Source organism: Mus pahari, chromosome 7 (genome assembly GCF_900095145.1).
Source record: "Mus pahari chromosome 7, PAHARI_EIJ_v1.1, whole genome shotgun sequence".
Classification (NCBI taxonomy): domain Eukaryota; kingdom Metazoa; phylum Chordata; class Mammalia; order Rodentia; family Muridae; genus Mus; species Mus pahari.
The window spans coordinates 51,906,664-51,927,719 of record NC_034596.1 but is presented as its reverse complement, the minus strand read 5'-3'; the positions used below and the strand labels follow the sequence as shown (position 1 = coordinate 51,927,719).

The 21,056-nt window shown below is 41.5% G+C and overlaps 1 protein-coding gene across 1 annotated transcript in view; it reads left to right on the top strand.

Moving 5' to 3' along the window:
- The window catches only part of Baz1a (bromodomain adjacent to zinc finger domain 1A), an 86,822-nt gene that overhangs the window by 8,648 nt on the left and 57,118 nt on the right, over nt 1–21,056 (top strand). Inside the window, exons 3-4 of the mRNA XM_021202127.2 lie at nt 3,923–4,201; nt 16,507–16,650. Of these exons, the coding sequence (XP_021057786.1) occupies nt 3,923–4,201; nt 16,507–16,650 (423 nt within the window). The remainder of the gene's footprint in view (nt 1–3,922; nt 4,202–16,506; nt 16,651–21,056) is intronic.

Here is a 21,056-nt window from a genome sequence, read left to right as displayed (position 1 = left end):
AAGGCGTGCGCCACCATGCCCTACTAACAATAATCTTGAATGTGTGCACCGAAGGTCAAGTGTAAGCAGAATGGTGCAGTGGGCAGAGATGAAGATGTGCAACAGGCAGGCTCTGGGCTGCTGGGGTGATGAACTTTCCCTCCTTGGTGATAACAGCCACGGTGGTGGAGTACACCTTGCCTCCTACCTCCTGGGGGTTAGATCTTTGTGTACAAGGCTATCAATGTAACAAAAAACTGTCTAGAGACTGAAGGAAATATAAGAACATTAAGGTTTTGCAGAAGATAAGGGAAAACTCATGGGAGGAGCAGGGCAGAGGCATCATTGGGTTCCCATCTAATTTTGTTTCATTTTGTATTTTACATGTATCTGTCTACCTTCCTACCTACCTATTTATTCTCTGTGTGCATTTATTCTCTGTGTGCGTGCACATGAGTTTGGATACCGCTGATGAATGTATCAGTCACAAGACAGCTTGATTCTTTCTGCACCCTGTGGGTTTGGAGGATGGAGCTCAGGTTGTCAGGCTCGGTGACCTATCTTGCTGGCCCTTACTGTTTTTCTACCTGGTAATGCGGTACCTAGTGGCTGCTAATACACTTGTGCCATTTTAGGGAGTGTTAATGTCTGTGGAAACCTGTTTTATACTTAACTGTCACTCTGCAGCAGGTTCAGATGCTTTGTGGCCCACCGAATATCCTACGTACTTGGCTGCTACACTAAACCTATGCTGTCTGCTACAGAAGCTATTGCTTAGCCATATGGACCATTAACCACTTGAAATGGTTTGGTGTGGATAGTAGGATTTAATATACAAAAATATAAATGATTTTGATGTTATTTATATCCATTTTATTCTGTATACTCGAAAATCACTGTTTGCTATATATTTTCCTATCTTAGTTAATAAATTAGTATTATAATTTTCCTTTTATTAGAAATAAATTCTACTCCTCCACCCCTACCCCAGCATTCTTTAACTTTGTGCTTTCTTTTTTGTTGTTGTTTTTTTTTGTTTGTTTTTGAGCCAGGATTTCTCTGCATAGCTTTGGTTGTCCTAGAACTTGCTCTGTAGACCATGCTGGCCTCAAACTCCAATGCTTCTGCCTCCTGAGTGCTGGGATTAAAGATGTGTACCACCACCACTACCACCACCACCACCACCACCACCACCACTACCACCAGGCTAACTTTATGCTTTTCTTTAAGACCTAATCCTTAATATCACTTAAAAAAAAGTTCTAGAATTTCCTGATCCATTTTACCTTTCTCTGAATTCTTTTGTTAGTATACCTGTTGCCTCTTATAAACAAACAAACAAACAAACAAACAAAAACATTTATTGCCACACCATAACGTACTTCAGAAAAGGGTCTTCAAATAGAAACAGGGTCATCTAAATGGGCACAAACGTACAGTTTTTATTTTTATTGACATATATATGCATGTGAGTGAGTGTGTGCACATGAGTGCAGGAACCTGAGGAGTTCAGAGGTATCGAATTCTGGGAGCTGGAGTTACAGACAGCTGTGAGCTGCTAACATGGGTGCTAGGATTCAAACTCAGGTCCACTGTAAGAACAGTAAGTGCTCTAACCAAGTCAGCTTTCCAGCCTTGTGTATCATCATCGTCATCATATCCTTCATCCTCCATCATCATCACATTACTAATATCACTGTCATCATCTTTATCATCACCCCTTTCATTGTGTTGTGATTAGTTTCTCTTGATTTTCATAGATTTTTTTTTTTTTTTTTTTTTGAGACAGGGTTTCTCTGTATAGCCCTGGCTGTCCTGGAACTCACTTTGTAGACCAGGCTGGCCTCGAACTCAGAAATCCGCCTGCCTCTGCCTCCCAAGTGCTGGGATTAAAGGTGTGTGCCACCACACCCGGCTGATTTTCATAGATTTTTAAAAATTTTTGTTGCTATCTTGGCATACGTACAAATAAAACAGTCCTAATAGACATGCCCCAAATGATCTTTGAAGATCCTGAGTGTTTATAAGGATAATATGTAAGACAGATTGACTAGCCAAGATTACTTGAGAATGATGGGAGAGGAGGTCAGGAATGTGAAACTTAGAGAAGGATTGCGTATACATTCATGTAGTTACTGAAAAGTTACCAGAGTGTGTTTTTATTCTCCGGGGAGGACAAAGTTGAACACGCCCTTCCCGTTGGCTACCTGTTACTAACTTTTTGTGTCTGTCTAATAGTTTATATTTAGAAGAACCTCCTTGTAAAATGGTGCATGAGCACATGATTAAATAAAAATTCAGATAATATGGAAATGTTTAGAATCATGCACACACAACATTTTTCCTTTCTTTCCAGTCTCTTGCTTTCTCTATAGGAACATCTGTTTATAGTATGTCTATAAAGATACATTTTTGTGGTTAATGTATGTGTGTGGGCTTTTTTTTTTTTTTTGTATATTCAGTGCATTTTTCCACCCAATCTCTTTGAAGTTTTTCTATTTTATATGTTTCTTGTACTTTAAAAGAAACTAGGTAGATTTTCAGAAAATAAAGGTTCCTATTAAGAAATCACTGTAGTTCAAAAGGGCACTGCATGTTGAATGGTAGGTTTATCCCCATCCTTAGCTATAACCTGGGCCTTTTGTTTCTAAGATAGGATCTCAGGTAGCGCAGGCTAGCTTTATTTGCTCCTGCCTCTCTCCCTCCCAGGTGCTGCATGCACTGGCATATGCCAGCACTCCGGGCACCTTGGTTTATGTTTTGAGGCAGAGCCTTACTGTAGCTTCAGCAGGACTGGAACTCACTTTGGTGGCCTCGAAACTGCTGAGCATTCCTGCCTGAGCCTGCTGAATCTGGGTTGATCACTCAGGAGCCAGCCATATATGGCCAGCCTAGTATCCTAATTTTGTTTAATATTTTAAAAATCTCTGCTTTTTCAAGTTCTCCCTCCTCACTTGCTGTATTATCAGGGTTCTCTAGAGTCACAGAACTTAAGGAATGTCTCTATATAGTAAGAGAATTTATTTAATGACTTACAGTCTACAATCCAATTAACCCAATAGTGGGCAACTGGGAACGGGAAGTCCAAGAATCTAGTAGTCACTCAGTCCCACGAGGCTAGGTGTTTCAGCTGGTCTTCTGTATAAGCTGGGATCCTGAAGAAGTAGGTTCCAACAAGTGTGCTGGCAAGTAAGTGCAAGCAGGGGAAGAAGAGTGATCTTCCTTCTTCCAGTGTCCTTATGAGGCCCAGATTAAAGGTGTGTACTACATGCCTGGCCTTAAGCTTTTCATGGCCACTATGCCTGAAGATCTGGATCAAAAGCCTGTGTTATCACATGTCATGATCCGGGTCAGAAGCCTGTGTCTTCCAGCCTCAAGATCTGGATCACAGGTGTGCCCTCCATTTCTGGACTGTATGTAGTTCCTTCACTCCCTCCCCCGCCCCACTTCTGTATTGGTGTCTTGACCTTTTCTGTTTTGTTTTTCTATGAAGGTAAAGTCAGTGCTTTCTGTAAAGAGAACAAAGAAAGGCTCAAACTTGAAATAGTTATTTGCCCCTCTTATATTAAGAATTCTTGTACTGCTTACTGACTGACTTTTTCATATTTAGTTACCTCTTATTGTTAGGTGCCCAGGTTTATTAGTTTTTCCACTATTAAGGTCTTATAAAAAGTCATGGTTAATTTGACATTGGTGGTGTGCTTTTCAACAAAAAAGCTTATAAATAAAAGGAAAAAGGAAGATTGAATCTGCATTTAGTTTGGTTCCAAATTTCAGAACTGGCATTGTAAGCATCTATCTACCTTAAAGACTTTTTCTTAATTTTGTATTAAAGAGTAAGTTGATGAGGTGACATGGGGAGGGGAGACTATAAAGGTGTTGATTTTAATGTAATGTTTATGCAATGATAGGTAATGGAATTTTGTTTTTGTTTCTTAATCAGTGACTTTTTTGAACGAACCATTCTGTGCAACAGCCTTGTGTGGAGCTGTGCTGTGACGGGTAGACCTGGACTGACGTATCAGGAAGCTCTTGAATCAGAAAGAAAAGCAAGACAGAATCTCCAGAGTTTTCCAGAACCACTAATTATTCCAGTTTTATACTTGACCAACCTTACCCATCGTTCACGCTTACATGAAATTTGTGATGATATCTTTGCCTATGTCAAGGACCGATATTTTGTTGAAGAGACTGTGGAAGTCATTCGGAACAATGGTACAAGGTAAAGTCCTTTTCATTCTTCTTCTTGATAAGCATAAATTGTTCAGAAGTCAAAATAAAGCCGGTGTGAGGCTACATACCTATAATATCAGCATTTGGAAAGCTGAGGCAGGAGGATTGTGATTTCTAGGTTAGCCTGGGCCATATAGCAAGACTGTCTAAATATAGAAAAGGAGATCTGAGGGAATCTTTCCTTTTGCTGTCTTCTAGCTACCCTATTATCCCACATATTGATATTATCCTGTGGTGTCTAATATATATTTCTACTTAGATGCCACCAAAAATATGTACATGCATGTGTCACGTGTCTGCACAAACATATAGACATAGTCCTCCTTTTAATATAATAGGTAATGTTCTCTAAAACCCTTTACTTCAAATACATTTGAGATCATGTTGCTATATAAACCGTCTTTTAATTTAATATAAAATAAACCATTTACATGAACAATCCATATTTTAAAAGCCTAAAATAATGGTATCTACCATATCCTCATACTAAATAATAATTTAAATATAGTTGTATGTTTTGATGGTTTTCAGTATTTTATTTAACAGAACTAGATCTTGAACATGTCCACCTTTTTGTATATTTTTGTCTCTTAAACTTGATGTGCCTCTATTGAGATGCTGGGTTTGATTCCCAGCACTCCATAGCTGTGTGTGGTGGTGCTCACCTAGCTAGCGTGTCAGCTCACCTAGCGTGTCAGCACACCTTGTGTGTCAGCCCACCTAAGTCCTGTAAGGGAAGACAGGAGGAACTCCAGGCCATCCTTTGCTGCATAGCAAATTCAGTTTGGGATAGAGGAGACCCTATATCTCTATCCCCATGGATTGAGACGGGTAGGGCCTTTTCTTGCACCGTGTGGGTCCTGAGTAGCAGCCTCAGGCCGTGAGGCTAGTCAGGCAAGCACTTTTACACGTTGAACCATACACACGGCACCCTATATTGACCTTTTAAAATTCTTACTTAATTTTACTTATTTTACATATATGAGTGCTTGGCATGTAAACACCTGTACTTCATGCATGCCTAGTTCTCACAGAGATCAAAAGAGGGCTTCAGTTCCCTTGGAACTATAATTACTGATGGTTGTTAGAATCTATGTGGGTGCTAACAACCAAAACCAGGTCCTGTAAAAGCAAAAGTGCTCTTAAGCTCTTAAACAACCACTGAGTTTTCTCTGCAGGCTCCCCTCTTTTTTTTTTTTTTTTCTATTTGAGGCAAAGATGACCTTTTACTCCTGATCTTGTCTCCACCTCCCAGTGCTGGGTTTGAGATCATACCTAAAGTTTTCCCTCTGTTAGATACAACATTCAAGTGATGTTCTTTAACAATAATGCATAGAGCTGTGCATAGTTGCACATACCTGTATTCCCTGCTACTCAGTAGACTTGTAACCTAGCTGACTAAAAGCAGCTTTCTTCTCCCCTCCATGTAGAAAATCTAATCCTGCTGTAAATCACCTGGCCCTGGATAAGGCATACATGGAGAGACCCAGACCTTTTTTTTTTTTTTTCATTTGAAAGGGGAATGCCAACAACAAGGTAGAACTTTCAGGGCATCCTACCAGAAGATAGCTGCCTAGGGCAAGAAATAGTGTATTTGAAAGGAGAAGGCCTGACTAGGTTGAGCCTTTGGGGTGCCATGCTGGAAAACAGCTGTGTAGCAAGTGTTTCCCTAGGTTTAGCTGTAGAGGCCACTGCAGTGTGGTCCATAGGGTCCAGGTAGCCAAACCTGTGGCAGTATCTCTTCTGTGTTGGCTTTATAGGTGTGTAAGGTAGAGAGGCTCACAGAGGCTTCATCAGCATCCCAGAAAGCCACCAGGGCCAGGTGATTTATATAGCAGGATTAGATTTTCTGCATGGAGGGGAGAAGAAAGCTGGTTTTAGTCAGCTAGGCTATAAGCAGACTGTTGCCGTCCACTGTGCTGCCACGCCTCCATGCCTCCTCAAAGTCTGCTTCTTGCCAGATATTTGTCACAATAAGGAAAGAACTAAAACACACAGAAAGGGAGGCTAGATGGTGAAGGAGTGATTTTAAAGAGCATCAGGCAAGGTAAGGGTTGGACACACACAATCTTTGGAGTCAGTTCTCCCTTTTACTGTGCATATCTTGAGGGTGAAGCTCCGGTCCTCAGGCTTGGCAGCAGGTGCCTTTGGCTGCTGAACCAGCATACGGGTTCTCCTCCCTTCCTTTTCTAAAATTCAATCATAGTTCTCTGTGAGCAGCATGAATGTTGCTTCTCAAAGTGCCAGACATGGTCCCTGCCTCGGGGCCTTTGTATTTGTTCAACCTGAACATTTTTTTCCATATATCAAAATGGCAAACCTTTCTCCATGCTTTTTCCTCACAGTCATTCTCTCAGTGGAGCCTTTGTCTTTCTACCCGAAATTCAGCATGCCTTTGTCCCAACACTTTTAAACTTTTTTATTTAAAATGATGAAGCCAGGCAGTGGTGGTGCATGCCTTTAATCCCAGAACTTGGGAGGCAGAGGCAGGCGGGTTTCTGAGTTCGAGGCCAGCCTGGGCTACAAAGTGAGTGAGTTCCAGGACAGCCAGGGCTACACAGAGAAACCCTGTCTCGAAAAGATGTGCGTGTACGCGTGTGTGTGTCTGTACACTACTTGCATGCCTGATACCTTTTGGAAGTCAGAAGGTAGTGATAAATTCCCTGGACCTAGAGTTATGAATGGTTGTGAGCCATGAATGTTGGTGCTGTGAATTATAAACCTTGGTCCTTTGCAAGGACCAATCTCTGAGCCATCTCTTCAGCTCCCTCCAGGTTTTTGTTGGCTTGTTTTGAGACAAAGTCTCACTGTGTAGCATCTGGCTGATTTGAACTTACTTTGTAGACCAGGCTGGCCTGGTCCACTGTCCTGTCATTGTAGCCAAATTTGTTGTTATACCATAGCAGGAAAGAGTTTGATAATGTGGTCATTGAGGGCAATGCCAGCACGCACCAGCATCAAAGATGGAGGAAAGGGTGTCACAGTTAAAGTCATAGGAAGCAACCTGGTTCTCAGAACAGCCAGCCCAGGGTGCCCTTGGTGAGCCCTCTGATGCTTGCTTTACCACCTTCTTGCTGCCATTGTGCCTTGCAGCCTTCTCAAATCTGCAGATCAGATCCTCAACAGACATATTGGCAATAGGAACCCAGAAAGCCATAGCAGCGAGCTCAATCAGTTCTGGGATGACCTTGTCCATAGCCTCGGGAGTTCCTGTGGGTACAGGGATGATGTCCCGGGTACCCTGTGGCCATCACCACAGTTTTCCATAGAGCCATGTACAGTCTTCAGGGCAGTGCTGATGGCATGGACTGTGGTCGTGAGTCCTTCCACAAAGTTGTTGTGAGTAACCTTGGTTAGGGGTTACAGGAGGCATTGCTGGCAATTTTGAATGAGTTGTCAGTACTTTCTTTAGTTCAGGCCTATCACAAACATGGGGGGGAACAGCTGAAGGGGAAGAGATTGATGACACTTAGGCTCCGATCTTCTTCATGGTAGTGAAGGCATCAGTAGACTCCAGCATATTTGGCACCAGTATCACCCCATTTGATGTTGGTGGTATCTTGTTCCGGGAAGATGAAGATAGCCTTCCCATTGGTTCAGTTTCCCTTTCTCAGCTTTGACTGAGAATTTCTGTGGATAAGATCATAGTGGACTGTGTATGTAGACCATGTAGTGAGTGAGGCCATTGATGGCAGTGGTATCCACATTGCCAGAACTGAAGAGCAGGCACCCAGTACTGCCAACTCAGTTCACTCCAACCCTCATCTGCGTCTCAGGAGCAAGGCCGACTCTGGAACAGAGAGCGCCCACCCGCCCCCACATCCCTCCCAACCCTCGTCTGTCTCTGAAATGTTGGTTCAGTTGGTTCTGGGGATCATACTGAGTTCTTGGCTTTGAACAGCAAGTGCTGACCAGCCTGAGCTTCTTTCTATATTACTATCTTTAATGCAGTTCATGAGTAAAGTGTATTCACATCAAGAACACAAATGGAACACTTAGAGATATTTTGATTTAAACATATACATGCTTAATACCTGTGACTGGGCCCTGATGGATAAGACATTTTTGAGAAAGGGTTAACTAGAATGGGGTTGTTTCTTTGTAAGTGTCAAGTTATCCTGTAACCCAGGCTGTCTTTACATTTGTTACTTACCTAAGGATGACCTTGAACTTTTGATTGGCCTGCCTGGAATTAAGGATGTTTTATTGCTCTTGAGTTTGATTAGAAGTTTAAAGATCTGTCTGTCTGTCTGTCTGTCTGTCTCTCTCTCTCTCTCTCTCTCTCTCTCTCTCACACACACACACACACACACACACACACACACACGGGAGCTAGGGGTATAGATGAGGGAAGGGGCTTATTAGACAGGAGTGCAGCAGGGAGACTTCTAGCAGCATCCTAATTAAAATGTTTATTTTATGCATGTGAGTGTTTTGCCTGCTGGTCAGTATATACATGCTTGCTGCCCATAGAAGTTAGAATTCTGAGAGCCACCATGGGGGTGCTGGTAACTGAATCCAAGTCCTTTGCAACAGCAGCAGTGCTCCTAACCTTAATCTCTGAGCCATCTCTCCAGCTCCCACCCACCGTTTCTTGTTTTGTTTTGTTTTTAAGGCTTTAATCTGGCTAACATATACTACTGATCTGTTTTATATTGTTTGTTTAGTTGATTTTTCAAGAGAGGCTTTAGTCCTGGAACTCACAGTGATCCGCCTGCCTCTGCCTCTGAGGGCTGGGATGAAAGGCGTGCACCACCACGCCCGGCTGCTAATGCTGAGTAGGTTTGTTGTCAAGCTGACAGACCCAGTATCCTCCCTAGAAGGAAGACTTGTTGGGTTTGGTTGGTTGGTTGCTTTGTTTTTGTTTTGTCTTGTTGCTTTGGTTTGCGTGTTTGTTTTGAGACAGTCCTAAACTTCCTCTGTGGACCAGGTTGGTTGCCTATAGAGATTCCTGTGCTCTGAGATTAAAAGCTGGATGGCTAAGAAAAGAGTCCTAGTGAAGGGTTGCCTACATCATATTGATTTGCCGGCATGACTTGGGAATTGGTTGTTAATTGATAAAGGATGACCCAGTCTGTTGCGGGTGGTACCATTCTGTGGGCAGGGATTTCTTAAGACAAGATTCCTAAGACAGCAAGGATGTTTTATTTTCTCTTTGCCCTTGACTGTGGCTATAATATGACAAGCTGCTTGAGTTCCTGCCTTTGCCTTCTCCAAAATAATGAACTATAACTCTGAATTTGGAGTTAAAATAAATCCCCCTCTCTCCTCAGTTGGTTTTCTGTCAAGATGTTTGTCACAGCACCACAGATGAACTATAATAAGGCCAGACTGCTAGTGCCTGGCAGAGGAGTGTGTGAAATGAGGTCTTGCTTTGTTTCCTGGGTTAGAATTGAACTCACAATCCTACTACTCCTGTATCGGGATAGCTGGGATTAGAAGCATATAACAATGCCTGATAGAATAAATTTTAATTAAAAAAACTATTCAGGATAGTTGCTTTTATTTTTACATTTATGCACTTATTTGGGTGAGGGGCCTCCCACATGGAAATTGTAGGAGTTGGTTCTCTCCTACCACTGTGTGGATTCTGGAATCAAACTCGGTTCATCCAGCTTGGTGGCAGGTGCCTTTACCAAGTCCCAAGATCTCTCCTAGTAGACTGTTTTTATTTTTTTGAGATAGATTCTTACTATGTTGCCTAGGCTGGCCTCAACTTACTGTGAATGTAGTCCAGGCTGGCCTTTGACTTTGGGCTTATTCTAAAAGTAACATGCAGAATATCCATTATTTTCATCCCTTATTGGTTTATTTCTCATATATGGAATAAACGCTTGTAAACAGAGTTAATATTTTTATATATATATTTTAAAAGCTTTATTTATTTATTATATGTAAGTACACTGTAGCTGTCTTTAGACACTCCAGAAGAGGGCATCAGATCTCCTTAAGGATGGCTGTGAGCCACCACGTGGTTGCTGGGATTTGAACTCTGCACCTTTGGAAGAGCAGTCGGGTGCTCTTACCCACTGAGCCATCTCACCAGCCCAATATTTTTATATTTATTATTAACATTTTAAAATTAAAATTACTGTTTTGAGATAATTATTGCTTCACATAAGGCTGTAAGACAATAAAGTTTTTCCCAATGATATTGTCTTGCAAAATTATGATAACAATAGCTGGTTATTGACAGGAATTGATGTAGTTTGGATATAGAACATTTCTGTTACTATAGGCCCACCCCCCCAAATGCTGTTCATGTAAAGCTACATCAGCTTCTCTCTTGTCCCTCGAGTGAGCAGGTGATAAATCCCTTGAGGTGCTAGGGATTGCCACTTTTTAGCTCGTGATTTTCCATGTTCTAAAACAATTATGACTTGAAATCTATATTGCCACTGATAATTATTTTGTGAGTCTCTTAAACTTTTTTGTATCTCAATAATCTTTGGACTCTCCGGAATGACGAAATAGTAGCAGGTGGATTTGAAAGTTAATTAAGCTAATTTCTGTGGAAATCTGTTAGATACTGATTTGGCATTTTGAGTAATTAACTTCAAGCCCAATAAGGCCTAGTCAAGAGTGGTAGCTGTGGTTTGGGTGTGGTACATAGCTAATAGCAATATTGACAATAGCTAAAGCAATTGATATATTAAATATGTATTACATTCTAGGCAGTGTCTCAATACTGTACTGGTTTCCTTCTCCCGAATTCTGTCAGGAAATTGTTCTTTCTGTTGGTTTAAGGAGATGAGAACCTCAAACTCTTGCAGTGCAGTACACCGTATTGTGGTTGGACTGTTCCCTCTTAGAGTCTCAAGAGGACTTTTAGACCCTACACCAAATACCTAGGTGCTAAGTGGGCTAGGATTTCCCCTCTCATGACTGTCACTGTCAGCATCGTCAGAATCGCGTGGGCTCTGCTAGGGAAGAGCATTACTGGTCACAGGTTCCCTGACAAGTTTCCTTCATTGCTCTGTGAAGACTGACTGTTATGAAGCCTAGATATGAGATTTAAGTCTTCAAAAGTAAATGTAATAGCCAGATCCTGTCAAAAAGAGAAGGAAGGAAGGAAGGAAGGAAGGAAGGAAGGAAGGAAGGAAGGAAGGAAGGAAGGAAGGAAATAAAAAATGAGTCTATTTGATTACTTTCATGTCTCCAAATTCCAGATCTATACCACTATCCAAAAAGTTTTGATATTACTTCTTGCAGTTTTTCCTATTTAGAAACTTTCCTTTATCTCTGTCAGCCAGTGTGAAAATCAGGCTGCAGATATTTCTACTTGCTGGCAGTGTGGGTGTGTTCATTGAATTTTTTTTCCAGGCTTTTCTGTTAGGACAATAGCACAGGTTTATGCTTTGAGTAAAAAAAAAAAAAAAATACCATTTTAATCATTTTAATTGTGAAATTCAGTGGTGTTCACAGTGTTGTATAACTATCACCACTGTTTCCAGAACATTTTCATCATTCCAAACAGAAACTCTGTACTCTTAGGCAATCACTTCCCGTTCTGCCCTCCCTGCTGCCCCTGGTAACCTTGATTCTACTTTCTGTCGATGAACTTGCTTGTTTTATATACTGCATGTGAGCAGGCTCAAGTATTTGTCCTTTTGTAGATTATCACACTGACTGTTTCCAGGCTCCATTCATATTTAGAATGTATTAGAATGCCATTCTTTTAATGTCAGGATATTCTCTTGTGTTTATATAACCACATTTTGTTTATCTATCTGTCTGTGGACTTTTGGGTTGATTCCATGTTTTGTCTACTGGAAACACTGGTGTTCACATATCTAAATTCTTTTTTCAATGTTTAATTTTTTAAGTGGAGTTGGTAGGTTCTGTGATAATTCTGTTTGACTTTGTGGGGACACAGAAATGCTCTTTTCTCTAACATCTGCTGTAGAAGTTTGATCCTGCTTCTTTCTCTCAGCCCCATGCTCCCAGAAATAAGACTCAGACTCAAAAATATATTTACAAATACATGGCCATATAGCTAGGTTCTTCTCTGACTAGATGATAACTTATTATAACCCATTTACTCTAATCTACATTCTGCCACGTGCCTGGTTACCTGTGCTCTGGTACCATGGGTCCATCTTGTCATTTCTTCCTGGGTGAACCTCCCGAGCCTGGCACTATCCCAGAATCCTTTCTGCCTCCCAGGTGTCCCATCTCCCATTTCCTGCCTAAGCCATAGACCATCAGAATTATTCCTGGCAGGTGCCACATCCATACAGATATAGAATATTCTCTCCATAGTCTGCATCAGTTCTTATTTCTCTACAGCCTTACCAGTACTCGTTTAACTTTAAATTTTGCTTTAGAGAAATGCCACCTCACTGGATATGGTCTATTACTTGCTGTGGTTTTGATTCTGTGCTTTACAGATGAGACGAGCATCTTTTTTTTTGTTTTTCGAGACAGGGTTTCTCTGTGTAGCCCTGGCTGTCCTGGAACTCACTTTGTAAACCAGGCTAGCCTTGAACTCAGAAATCCGCCTGCCTCTGCCTCCCGAGTGCTGGGATTAAAGGTGTGCGCCACCACTCCCGGCTGAGACGAGCATCATTTATGCTCTTTGCCATTTATAGCTTCGAGAAGTGTCTACTCAGACCTACTAATTTTTTAAAAGTTAATTGTTTTTCTTTCAATTGTAAGAACTCTTCATGTATTTATCTCTGGTGTTCTAGAATGAGTTAGGAAGTATTTTCTATCCTTCAATCTTTTAAAAGTCTTAATTTTATGTTTATGTGTGATCGCTGAATATGTGTGTGGGCGCTCTATGTGTACATGGGCACTTCATGCATTAGATCCCCTGCAATGGTGTTGGAAGCCAAAATGTGGACCTGGGAACTGAACTTCAGTCCTCTGCAGGGGCAGCAGCTGCTCTTAAATATTGAGATGGCTCATTGATTACGATTTTGAATTTTTAAAAGAATTATGTGTACATATCTGGGTGTGGGTGTGTGCACATGAATTAGATGCCTGAGGAAGCCAGAGGTGTTGGATCTCCTTAGAGCAGGAATTACAGGCAGCTGTGAGCCTCCTGATGTGGGTGCTGGGATTGAAATCAGGTTCTCTGCAAGAGCAGTAAGTGCTCTTAACTGCTGACCTCTCCAGCCCTTTAAAAAGATTGATTATTTTAGATTTATATTTATTATTTTAAATTCCATATGTACATGTGGGTTTGTATACATGAATTCGGGTGTCAGCAGAGGACGGAGATGTCAGATTCCACTGGAGCTTGAGTTACAGGCACCTGTGAGCCCACTGATGTCAGTGCTGGGAACTGAACTCGGGTCTACTGTAAGAGCAGTGTGCACTGTTAACCCATGAGCCATCTTCCTCATATATATATATTTCTTCCTAGGAGAAGAGCTGGCAAATGAATAGTCGTGTGAATTCTGATACACACACACACACACACACACACACACATCATGCATAGCCTTGTTCATTGAATGAGATATGCAAATAAACAGCACAGTCTCTAACATTCTAACATGGACCCTCCTTTTTCTTCAGAGAACAGGGAATTGGCTTATTGCTAGAGATGATGTATATGTCTGTTCTTACCGGGACTCCCCTCGATTGTCTGAGAACTGCAGATGAATGTGGATGAGATCCCACCAGCGCTGACTCTTGCTTCTTTGGTTACTATGTTCTACATGTCTGCTTTACCTGTTATTTATTTTTCATTTATTTTATGAGTGTTTTGCCTACATTTCTGTCTGTGCACCATGTTACAGATGGTTGTTAGCTGACCTGTGAGTGCTGGGAACTGAACCCCAATCCTTTAGAAGAACAGCAAGGGCTCTTAACCACTGACCCATCTCTCTAGTCCCAACTGTCAGTGTTTTAGTAACTTGGATATATATTTTACTTTTCATAAAATTAGCCTGTCTGAGATGTACATTATTAAATGTGCCTTTAAGACATACTGCTGTACAACCACCACCACAGTCTAATTTTAGAAAACTTTCAACACCTAGAAGGAAACCTGTGTGAGGTCAAAATCATTACTGGTTTCCACTACCCCACCCGACCCCCACCCCGCCCCACCCCACCCCCAGCTTCCTGGCATCCACTCATCTGGTTCCTTTCTCTGTGAGTTTTCTTGTTCTAGAAACTAATATAAAGTCCTACATTTTGTTTTATTTGGTGCCTGGCCTTTTCATTTAACATAATGTTTTCAAGATTCATCTATATTATATGTATCATGTCCAGTTCCTTTTGATACAGATTATCTGTATGTAGCTCAGACTGCCATTAAACTTACCCTTCTTGTGCTTTAGCTTCCCTAGAGATGGGATCGTGGGCACGTGCCTCGATGTTCACATTGCCTCGATGTTCACATTGTATGCGTGTGTGCTCATTCGCTCGCATGCGTGTGTGCGTGCGTGCGTGTGTGCACGTGTGTGTGTGTGTGTGTGTGTGTGTGTGTGTCCATGCCACAGTGCACATATGGGGTCAGTGGACAGCTCCCAGGAATAGATTCTTTCCTTATGCCATGGGGATACAAGGTTGAATTCAGAAAGGGGAAGAAATTTTATCCAATGTAGATGTCTGGCCACCGGAAAAATGGTTTGTCTTTTTTAATGTGTGTGTGATGTGTGTGGTTTGTATGTGTAGATTGATTTCAAAACTAGATGTGACTTTGGAGCTCAAGGGATTATGAAAAAAAGCAAGTGAGAATTTTTTTTTTTCTGTCACTGAAAGTTGACACAATAGTAATGGGGTTAAGTAGTATTTTAATTAGTAAAGGAGTCAGAAATTGGTCCCATTCAATCCAGAAGTTCTGTGTAGAGTAAAAAGAAGCCAAATTCTGACTGGGAATGTGTCTTGTAGTACAATACATGTGACGTGCCCACGTTTGAACCCCAGCATTCTAAAATAACAATTATAATAATAGGTTATTGGTTTGGGGGTTTTGTTATTGTTATTGTTTTGTTTTGTTTTGTTTGAATTAAGGGAACACCAGAATGGTGGTTACAGAATTAGGGAATAGAAAAAATTTCCAGATATCAAAAAGAAAATCTCTAGATTTATGATAAAAATAAAAATTTGGTCAAGAGACTTATAGAATTTAAGATATTGGCTTTTGTAGAACTATAGGACTCATTCTGGGTGATGACATATATAAATACTTGATTTTTCTTTCTTTTTAAAATTTTTTATTTTTATTTATTTATTTATTTATTTATTTTTGACACAGGGCTTCTCTATGTAGCCCTGGCTATCTTTAAGATGTTTACCACGGTGGCCACAAAGTCACAAAGATCTGCCTGCCTCCGCCCCCCGAGTGCTGGGGTTAAAGACATATGCCATCACTCCCTGGCTGATATTTGATTTTTTTTTTCCTAACCAGTTACTTTAGATAAGAATGTAATTGACTGGGTTTGGTGGCACATTGCATGTGCCCAAACACTCCAGACACTGAAACAGAAGAATCAAAAGTTTGAGGCTAGCCTCATATACATATTGAAATTGTCTCAAATACAATTCCTAAAAGACAATTTAGCCTCACTAGATTTAAAAAGATAAATAATTGTATTCATCACAGTTCTTCAGATAGAAAATATATGTGTAGGTGGTGGAGAGAGAAGATGTAAGAGAATTGGCTCGTAGGTTCTGAAAGCATAATTCTCACACTTGGCTATCTGAGAAGTGGATTACCAGGGCCTGGGAGCAGAGCATCGCAGTCGCAGTCCGTATCTGAAGGCAGAATCGGGAGGCTGCAGGTGCGTGTGTCACTCGGGTGTCACTCTGAAGTTGTCGGCCGGCCTGAGAACAGTGGGAAGGGTGCTGCAGGACCTGAGCCCAGAGATCTCGGAGCTTTCTTCTTCAGGGTAGAGTAAGGGACCCCAGCAAGAAAGTGAGTTAACTCTTTCCCTGACTCTTTGTTAAGTGTGATATGGGAAGAGCCTAATTGGGCTATACCTACCAACATGGAGGGCCAGTCTGCCCTCCAGTCCCACTGACTCTGGAAACAGCAGGAAATCATGCTCTTTGGTTTCTGTTACTGAGTACAATACTGGGGGTTGAGCCCAGTGTATGCTGGCAGGCACTGTACCAGCTGGGCCATATCACTAGCTCAAGAGTCAGACCAACTGAATTTTAAAATTAGATGTCATATTAATTGAATTGTTTAGCCATAGTCTTCAAACCATAGACTGTGTAGTTTATGAATGAATTTGGGTTATATTGCTAGTAAGATGTGTCTCTTTTAGACCCTGTTAGAACTAGACACAGTACTCATTGACATGACTTGCATTTTGTGATTATCTGTTTCAGGCTGCAGTGTAGAATCTTGGAAGTCCTCCCTCCATTACATCAGAATGGTTTTGCTAACGGACACCTGAGCAGTGTTGAAGGAGAGACGATTGTCATCAGTGACAGTGACGACTCGGAAACACAAAGCGGCTCTTTTCACCATGGGTGAGTAGTTTGTAATTTAGCTACCAGATTGGTGTTCGTCTACTGAAATATAAACTTTCTTCCATGCCTTTCCTTTTCTAGTCATATTGTGGTATACTATCCTTAAATTACCTATTTCAACAACAGATATTGGAATTTTCAAAATGTAAATCTAGTTAACTCTCTAATTAGCTGCTTAAGAACAGTCTCCCTAGCTGGGTATGACAGTGCACATGCCTTTGGGCTAAATAGTCAAACAGTGTCTCCCAAATCCAAACCCACACAAAACAGTTTGCTTCTTGTTTGCTGGGATTGACCCCAGAGTCTCGCAGATGTGGGCAAGCCCCACCTACCACACAGATGGGTCTCACTCTCTGTTCCTGCGACTCCTAGCAGTCACTTCCACACTGTTGCCCTTCCCACAATGTAGTCTTTCCAGACTGGCTTCTTTCACTTGAGCATATGCATTTAAGTTCTCGATGTGTCTCTTTTATAAGAGCCTTGATAGCTTGTTTCCTTTTTGCATGGAATAATACTGCACTATCTTAAAAAAATTATTACTTTTATTTGTTTGTTCATGAGTGTTGGTGCATGTGTGCTACAGCTTGCCTAAGGTGGTCATATGATATGTGGGAGCCAGTTTTTTCCTTCCAACGTCCACACGTCGGAAGTTCTGGGTACGGAACTTAGGTTATCAGGTCCTTGGGTGAAAGTGCCTTTGCCTGCTTTGTCATCTCCCCAGCCTAATATTCTACTCTTTATACCCTGTTTTTCACTTACCCACTGAAGGACATGTATGTTTGTTAGTTTTGAGACAGTTTCTCTGTGTAATAGGCCTGGCTGTCCTGGAACTCGCTCTGTAGACCAGACTGGCCTCAAACTCACAGAGCTCCATCCACCTCTGCCTCTCAAGTGCTGGATGAAGGACATTTTTGTTGCTTCTATGTGTTGGCAATTTCAAATAAAAACTGATATGAACATATATGGCAGGCTTCCATGTTGGTGTAAGCTTTTTGCACATTTGGGTAAATATCAAGGAATATAAATGTAGATCACAAGGGTGTGTCTTGGGTTTTGGTTGCTAATTTTAAAAAATTTTTATTTTGTAGGTACATATGGTATACATGCTTGTGTGTGCAGATGTATCACATATTTGGAGGCCAGAGGGTAGCCTTAAGTTTCCGTCCTCCTCATATGCCATCTGTCTTACTTTTTGAAACTGATTCTCTCGTTAGGACCTGGAGCTCACTGGGCTGGCTGGGCAGAAAGCTCTGGAGGTTTGCCCTGCCTTGCCTCCTCGGCACTGGGATTCTGAGTGCAGGCCACTGTGTCCAGCTCTGTTACGTGGGTGTTGGGGAATCAATTGCAGGTTTTTGTGCTTGTACAGCAAGCACCTCACCCACTGAGCTAGCTCTTCATCTACTGTATTCAGTTTCAGCCGTCTTCCACAGCAGCTGTACCATCACCAAATTACCTCACTCATTTTACTCCCAGGCCCAATATGCATATAGCCATACCATAAGGTCATTTAGTCCAACTTCAAAAGTTCTCATAATCTATAACAGATTAAAAGTCCAAAGACTCTTCTGAAGTTCAAGCAATCTCTTAACTATAATCCCCTGTAAAATCCAAATGAAAAAGCAGATCACACTCTTCCAAATATAACAGCATAGGATATACATTGTGGTGCCAAAAGGAAGGAAATGCTGGGCCAACGCGAGACTGAAACAGCAGAGAAAAACGCCAAACTCTGCATCTCCATGTCTGATGTTGAAACATTCTTCAGTTCTCCAAGTCCTTTCAGCTCTGGGAACTGCAGCAGGCTTCTCTCTCTTTGGCTGTCTCCACCCCCTGTTAGCAGCTCTCCTCCGGAGGTACCCCAGGACTCTGGCATCCTCATCATTTTGAGGTCTCCAAGGCATCCAGGCTTCACCTTCACAGCTTCACACACACGACGGCCTCTCTAGGCCTCCATGCAGGGAATGAACACCTGCATACCCACCCTGGCTTCAGTGGCTTCCCTTAGCTGTGGAGGAAGGTTCCAGTACCCTGTTTCTTCTCTTCTTGACTCTAAAGCCAAAACCCCGTGGCTAAAGCTGCCAAGTTCTACTGCTTGCTGAGGCTGGAACATGGCCTCTTTGTTTCATCTTCACCAGCTTTCTAGATTTTTGTTGTTTTTGTTTTTGTTTTTGTTTTCTTTCTGGAGAATGGGTTTCTCTTTGTAGCCTTAGCTGTTCTGGAACTCAAGCTGTAGTCCGGGCTGGCCTTGAACTCAGAGATCTGCCTGCCTGTCTCTGCAACCAAGTGCTGGGATTAAAGGCATTCACCACCACTGGCTAGCTTTCTGTTTTCAAGGGTTTCTTTCACTGCCTAAAACTTGGCTGTCCAAAAGCTCTAAAGAGACCGGCCTGGCCTCAAACTCCAAGATCTGCCTGCTTCTGCTTTCTAAGTGCTGGAATAAAAGGTTGCAGCCAGTACACAGCTGCAAGCTTTTTTTTTCCCCCATTCTTTTCATAAATTGGAACATAGTTGGGTATGGTCTTTTTCTGAGGTCCTCTATTCCTTCAGACATCAGGCTTTCTTCTGTCTGTTATCTCCTAGAACACTGGACTTTGCTCCATCCCACTTCCTGGGCCTCCTTTCTCCTCAAAATGTACATTTTGTATTTTTCCTTTCTCAGCTTGCTCCTTTTCATTATAGATATGTGTAAGAGTGAATACTGGTGACCACATAGTCCATACTATGCTGTTTTGAGATTTCCTGTGCTAATGCAGTTAATCAAAAACTCTTCAATTTAGCCTCAGCGAGACTTTTGGCACAAGGCATGGTCAGGCCTATCACAGCGATAACTTAGTCCCTGGCACCAACTTATGTCCTAGTTAAGGTTTTATTTCTGTGAAGAGTCACCGGACCATGGCAACTCTTATAATAAAAAAGGAAAATATTTAATTAGGGATGGCTTACAGTACACATAAATATAAAATTGCATTTCTTTCAAAATATATTGGCTTACTTATCAATCTGGACATGGACAGTAGACTGATCATCCAAACAGTATTTCTTCATAGGTCAATGTTTATAGTCATCGAGATTTTGGAGATCAGATCTCTATCTCCATGTCTCCCATCCCCAAACATGCATACATGATTTGTTTTAGAAATTATTAATTTCTTTTGTATGGGTGTTTTGTCTGCATGTATGTTTAAGAGAGCATCTAATCCTTTGGAACTGACAATTGTAAGCTGCCATGTGGGTGCTGGTATTTGAAGACAGGTACAATGGAAGGGCAGCCAGTGTTCTTAACTTGAGCTGTCTTCTCAGACTCACACACCCTTTTAAAACTACATCTCTCAAAGAATCTCTCTTGGTCCTTCCCATCACAGTTTGTGCATACTGAAGCTTTGGACATCTTTATAGTCTTTGACTCTGTTCAATTTGTTTCTGTTTTAAGACAGAATCTTACTGTGTAGTCCTTAATGGCCTGGAACTCACAGAGATCCTCCTGTGTCTACCTTGTAAGTGCTGGAATTATAAATATCTAGCATCATGCTTGGCTCACAGTCTTTGAGACTTTAGAATAGGTGGAGATAACACTAGAGCCCTTCTTGTAGCACACACAAGAAGTTACACCTTGAGTTTAGAATTATTTATGCATCTTAAGTATTTCAAGCTTTTTATGAAAGTTGACTTCTTGGCTATTTGTAGTACTAGATAAACATTTTAACTGTTTTAGAGGTGATGAAAGCAAAGTATGTAATTGTTAAGCAGTGGGCCTAACAGTTCTATCAATAGCCAAATGCTGAAATTTATCTATAACCACAAGGTCTCTGAAAACTGAGCTAAAGTGATAGATAATTTTGGCTAAAATATTCACAGCTTACTCATTTCTAATATACTCTGCTGTATGATAAAACTGTCAAAAAACTTTTTGAAAATTTTTATTTTATGTATATAGGTTTTCTGTTTTTGTCTCCATGACTGTCTGTGTGCAGTGTGTGCTTGGAAGTTGGAATAGGGTGGAAGATGGTGTTGGGTTCCCTGGAACTGGGGTTTACAGATGGTTGTGGGCCAATATGTGGGTTTGGGGAATTAAATCTGGGTCCTCACCAAGAGCGAGTGGCAAGTGATCTCGACTGCAGAGCCATTTCTCCACCCCCCCCAAACTGTTTCATGAATCAAGGGTTTTGTTTTGTTTTTTGAAATTTTGTGTTTGTTTATTTGTTTTTGTTTTTGGGGAGGGGATAACTTATTAGATATTTTGTTCATTTACATTTCAAATACTATTCCGAATGTTCCCTATAACCTCCCCTACCCTGCTCCCCTGCCCACCCACTCCCACTTCTTGGCCCTGGCATTCCCCTGTATGGGGCATATAAAGTTTGCAAGACCAAGGGGCATCTCTTCCCAACGATGGCTGACTAGGCCAT